At 34.4% G+C, this 6,136-nt stretch overlaps 1 protein-coding gene across 1 annotated transcript; it reads left to right on the top strand.

The window, feature by feature from the left end:
* Nucleotides 1-242: 242 nt before the first annotated feature.
* PRA1.H (prenylated RAB acceptor 1.H) lies at nucleotides 243-2,962 on the top strand. Its single transcript, XM_086657934.1, has 4 exons — nucleotides 243-732; nucleotides 836-972; nucleotides 2,164-2,235; nucleotides 2,721-2,962. The coding sequence occupies exons 1-4, from the start codon at nucleotides 251-253 to the stop codon at nucleotides 2,819-2,821; spliced, it is 792 nt and encodes a 263-aa protein (XP_086514060.1). The 5' UTR covers nucleotides 243-250; the 3' UTR covers nucleotides 2,822-2,962.
* Nucleotides 2,963-6,136: the final 3,174 nt, after the last annotated feature.

Below are 6,136 nucleotides of genomic sequence, written 5' to 3'. Positions count from 1 at the left end.
AATGCTCACAAAGAGAGGGTTTGGATTTGGATTTTGCAGGTGCTATTAAAATTCTTACAATTGGGCCTAAAGCCTAACCAATCCTCGAAGGCCCAGATTAGAAAGTTCCGGCCCATTATCAAACGTTGGCCCTAAAGCCTAATACAATTCAACGGTATAGATTTACTAGATCTAAAAATCTAACGGTCAAAAATAGAAGCAGAACTGATAAGAACGAGAAAGAACATATTTCCTTCAACAACCTCAAAAAATGGTTTTCTCCTCAAACCCATTATCCCTAAGCGTCCCTGACCCAGCTTTCGAATCATGGCTTCGAGACAGTGGTTACCTCGAAATCCTCGACGAAAGAACCACAAATCTCGACCACAACTCCTCCTCCACCACCACCACCACCACCTCCGACCACCGTAACTCCGCCTCTTCCACCACCAATTCTTCCGCCACCACCAGTACTGCGAAAATCACTACTAATATAACATATAGCTTCATCTTATTCATTTTATCTTATTTGACTACAATTTTCTCTCTCTTCACTCTCAACCCTTTTGCTAAATTAACAAATAATGATTTCTCTTGTGATACTCCATCTTGGACACTTGGATTTATTGGTGTTTTTGATTCTTATTCTTTTCCTTCTTCTCCTTCTCAAGCTAAACTTAGGGTTCATGAGAATGTTAAACGTTATGCAAAGAATTATGCTACTCTCTTCTTCTTAATCTTTGCTTGCTCTCTGTAATTGAATTCTATTACCCTTTTTCTCTTTCTTTCTTTCCTTTCAATTATGTTATCAGTTTTAATTGATTTGATTTTTTTGATATTGGGTGGTGAATTTTAGGTACCAAATGCCAGTTTCACTTTTAGGGTTAATTTCTGGTTTGGGGATTTGGGATATCTTTAGATTGTGTAGTGATAGATGGAGATTGGATAGGTTTCCATCTGCTCGCCAGAGTTTGGTTCGATTAGCTCAATGTGGTGAGTCTTTTATTTATTCTATATTTTGTATAGTTTTATGATATTGGGAGTCAACTCTAAATTAGCTGTTAATTGAATTGGAAGTAATCTTTCTTTCTTTGATGAGGAACTATGATTCTTGATTTTAGAAATTTGGATAGTTTTTGGTAAATTGAATTTGATGATTCTAATTTTGTTGTTTAAGATTGGTTGATTATGAAAAATAGGTTGATTCACGAAATTATTAAATGATTGAGGGAAGACGTGAGTTAGTTGAAGGAGTTTTATTTGTCCAATAGAGAACTTGAAATCATTCATTACTTCAACTCATTTAACACGGAAAATTACATAATGAGAACTGTTTTAGGCTTTTAGGTTAGGATTACTGTACCCTGAGCAAAAAAATTGATGTGATTAAGCACTTCATTGTTCAAATATCAGTTTTCCACTCTGAAAATACAGATTCTACTCTTTAAGTGTTTTTTTTATATCAAGGTCGAATTTCGTTAATGTGCATCCTTCGATTGTCAAGTTGGTATAGTTAATTCAGTCCCTTGGGTATAGGAAACTTCAACCAACCAAACATTATGCTTATTAGATGTCTTCATTTTGGCGCGAGACATAGGTTTCTGCTCAAAGAATACCCACCCTTTTGGATTTCGTCAAAATGAGCAGTTGTGCTTAGTCTATCTCTCTCTCTCTCTCTCTCTCTCTCTCTCTCTCTAAATATATATTACATGTATATACATATGCATACATACATACATACATACATACACAAATATATGTTTGCTGCACATTAATGCTCTGGGGTTGGAGCCCAATGGTATCTTGGAAAACATAAAGACCTCGGGGTACACACGCACGAAGTTCAATCAACATGATCAACTACTTGATTAGGTAGGAAATGCCTAAAGAATTTCAAAACTTGCTTCCCACTTGAATCACAGATTGAGAGGATATTACTCTTTCTACCATGTCTCATTCACCAGTACCTTTCATCTCACTTATAATGATGTCTTTAAAGGCCTATATGTCGAATAATTCCTTGAACAACAATTAGAATCGCATTTCCTAAAAGCACTTATTTTTTTAATGTCTATATAAACTTAAACAAATGGCAAACAATTCATACCAGTGATAATTATGAATAGTTAGTTGGTTCTTAGATATTGATTCAAATGACTAATAGCTATATTTTCTTCTTCCCAGCAACTGCGGTTATACTATATTGTTCCAATGTTCAGATAGCTACTTTCTACGCTATTGCCGTCAGTTATGGTGGTAATTTTTCTATCTCCATGCCAAAGTAGTTGTGCCCAGAGTCCAGGCGGATTGCCGAGCCAACAGATGACTCAGGAGTCACTTAACTGAAAACTCAGCTCTTCTGTTTGACACACACACACACACTCACATATATATATATATATATATATATATATATATATATATATATATATATATATATATATATATATATTAGAGTGGAGTACTTGAACTTTTTTTTCTTTTTTATTTTTCTTATTGTTTGACTCTGACTCGTTCGAATCTGAATTTTCTGACTCAAATAGACTCAAAATCAATCCTAATTAGTTATTCAGATAAGTCGGACAACAAACATTCTGAAACCTGAATAGAGTCGATTCACACTGAGTCAGGTTTTAGATCTGACTTAGTTGAGCTCCCCAAACTTTGAACCCTTGGTGTAAATACATACTCTGTTATATTTTCTTCTTGTTCCTCATGGACTGCCTCCTTTCTTTTTCCAGTTATGATTATGCATGCTGCACTCCGAAAGCTGAGTCCGTCGAAGCAACCAAATCGAGCCGATGGATATAAACGGTTTCAGCAAAACATAAACAGAAGTTAGATTTCCATATCCATTTGTAGTACAATTTTGTAATGGATCAAAGATTCAGATGAACATGAGGATTCTTCTGCAGTAAAACTAAGATATGGCAGATAAACCTATAAAAATGTTTAGTATATTTGTTTGTAACTATTCAGCTTATATGTAGTTATCTCATTTGGTAAGTTAGTGCCGTTAGAGAGCAACTACAGAGCATCCAAATGAACCAGAATCATCTGCAAGAGTGGTTCCAACTTTCCATGGTTGCAGAAGTTATTTTAGTTTCAGACATGAAAAGTATATCTGGTTTGTGTTTCACTGGAATATTGTTCGGGTGGGTGCAGCCAATGTCATCAAGTTCAAAGAAGTCGGATATGATTTTATAGCAAATTATCACATCAAATTATTTCATTTTATTGTACTGATCTAACTACATCTGAGACCTTTAAATGTTCCAAGAATGAGCTCCCCCTATAACAACCCCTTGTGGTAAGATGATTGTTCAGCACTTCAGTGACATGTGCTATTTAATATTGCCCGAATATGTGATAATGTCGAACACCTGTGAAGGTGCACATCCTTTGGGAAAGTGTCAGGAGCGGTGAAGTGAGAGCTCAAACATAACACATATTCATTGTTATAAGGGTGAGCTTGTGAGGCCCTCCCCCAAAAAGACATAATCCTGTACTCATTACTCATCAAGCTTGGAACTGGGTGTGGAACTGGGTCTAAAGTCTGGGACGATAACGATAATTGTCAAAGTTTCGCTGGTTACAACCCATTTACAGATTGGGATATTTCCCTAATGGCCTCGTAGTTCAAAACCGGATTCCTGCGTGGCCATAGTTTACTGAAAATGCCCACGTGATCCTCTTTTTTTTTTTTTTTTTTTCGTCCATTGACTATTAACTTTTTTTACACGTTTCAAAACATTCCTCCTATACTAAGATGGAAGAGTAATTGATCAGTTGGTAACAGTGATTAGAATAAACTTGAGGTAGAAATGTATGTTCATTGAAGTAACTATGAAGGATTTATTACTATCAAGCGTTTAATAAAGAAAGAGGGACATGGTTCTAATATTAACTGACCTAGTAGACCCCCTCTACATTCAAAGAGATACAACTGAGAATGTTTTAGAATGATTTTACCAGAAATTTGACCAAAGACCCAATTCGGCTCTTCTCTTTGACACACACACACACGCACACACACACACGCACACACACACACATATATATAAGAGAGGAGTGCTTGAACTTCTTTTTTTTCTATTTCTTTCTTATCGTTTGAATCTGAATTGTCTGACTCTAATAGACTAAATAGACTCAAAATCAAGTCTAATTAGTTATTCAGACAAGTCAAACAACAAACATTTTGAAACATTCGTAGAGTCGATTCACACTGAGTCAGGTTTTAGATCTGACTTCGTTGGGTTCCCCAACTCTGAATCCTTGGTGTAAATACGTAGTCTATTATATTTTCTTCTTGTTACTCATCGACTGCCTCCTTTCTTTTTTCAGTTATGATTACGCGTGCTACACTCCAAAAGCTGAGTCCGTTGAAGCAAAAAAATCGAGCCGATGGATATAAGCGGTTTTAGCAAAACATAAACGGAAGTTAGATTTCCATATCCATTTGTAATAGAATTTTGTAATGGATCAAAGATTCAGATGAACATGATGATTCAATCTTTTGCAGTAAAATTTATATATTTAGAAAGGACTTTTCATTAGCTTTCTAACAAGATCCGCTTAAAAGAAGTCACAAAATAACGTTTTTCTCTTCCCTTTTCCTGAAAATTGGGTTTGTAAAATGTACATTACAAACTGCGGCTGCAAAATGTAAATTGCAAATTGCGTTACCAATGTAAATTACAAATTGCGTTGCAAATGTTAATTGCACACTGGATTTGCAAAATGTGAATTACAATCTTGATTTGCATGTATTGCATAATGTAATCTCGGGTTGCAGATCTTGCTAAAGTCGATTTGCAGATCGAGAACAGAAGAAAAATAAATGAAATTCTTCTTCAAATTTGAAAAGTTCATCAGATAAATTAGTATTTCAGATCTAGTTGCATATTATCAACATCAATGTGATCATCACATTAAATTCATCATCTACAATACTTTACATAAGAAGCGGCAATATACGAAGCATTTGAATCATTATTAGTGTTCACTTTAATCTTCAAAAGAGTGAAGTAAATAAATTACATTTCATTTCTAAGAATAATAGAAAGTAATCAAAAGATAATAGAATATAAGAATCCAAAAAATTCATATTTGCGATTAAGAAACTATACAAAATCCTAAGTGAACCCATATCATAATGTTACATAGAAAACACTATACTTCAAGAAAAAAGAATTGCAACAATCTTTACATTTACGATCGCGTGTTGAACTTAAATAAAAAACCAAAACACGGTTCGTACAGTTATATGATTTTCTGACTCGTTTTCTAGACCTAATGTGATGGAAGAGTTGGAGATGAATAAAGGTGGTAGATATGGAAGTGTTGCGAAAAAAATCAAAGAATTATCGTGTATAAGTCAGTTTTTAATCCTACTGTATATTCTTCAAGTCAGCGTCATAGTAAGGATACTCAGATACCAGAGGCAACAAAGAAACGAAACAATCATATGAAACTCCTGGACGTTATAGATATGGATGATGACTGTGACGAAAATGGTTCATGTTTTCGGGATAGATAATTCATAATTGTTCAGATCCTAAAGGAATGCAAAATCTTTTTGTTGAAAATGTTTAACTATGTGGGGGTGGTATAAGCTTATCATAACATTAGATTAGAACCATTTTCTCTTATAACAGTCAATTTGTTGGTAACAGTGAATTGTAATTCTCGACTCTGATGAAGAGAACGGAGGTTAGGTTGTAGTTACACATGATCCCAACTATGATTTCAATGTGTCCATAAGACGTGATAATGTAGTGAGTTTTGAGTCTCTAACTTTAATCCGCGTGTAGGATTTCTATAAAATTTATATATTTAGAAGGGACTTTTCATTAGCTTTCTAACAAGATCCGCTTAAAAGAAGTCAGAAAATAACGTTTTTCTCTTCCATTGTTTTGAAAATTGGGTTTGCAAAATGTACATTAAAAACTGCGTCGCAAATGTTAATTGTTTACTACATTTGCAAAATGAGAATTGCGATCTTGATTTCATGTTTTGCATAATATAATCTCAGGTTGCAGATCTTGCAAAAGTCAATTTGCAAATCGAGGACAAAGGAAAAAATAACTTCAATTAATCTTCAAACCCGAATAGTTCATCAGACAAATTAGGTTTTCAGATCTAGTTGCATATTATT

The sequence above is a fragment of the Eschscholzia californica genome, unplaced genomic scaffold (genome assembly GCF_041429995.1).
Source record: "Eschscholzia californica isolate CP2 unplaced genomic scaffold, dmEscCali1.0.p SCAF_2, whole genome shotgun sequence".
Taxonomy (NCBI): domain Eukaryota; kingdom Viridiplantae; phylum Streptophyta; class Magnoliopsida; order Ranunculales; family Papaveraceae; genus Eschscholzia; species Eschscholzia californica.
This window is presented reverse-complemented; position numbering and strand designations above follow the sequence as displayed.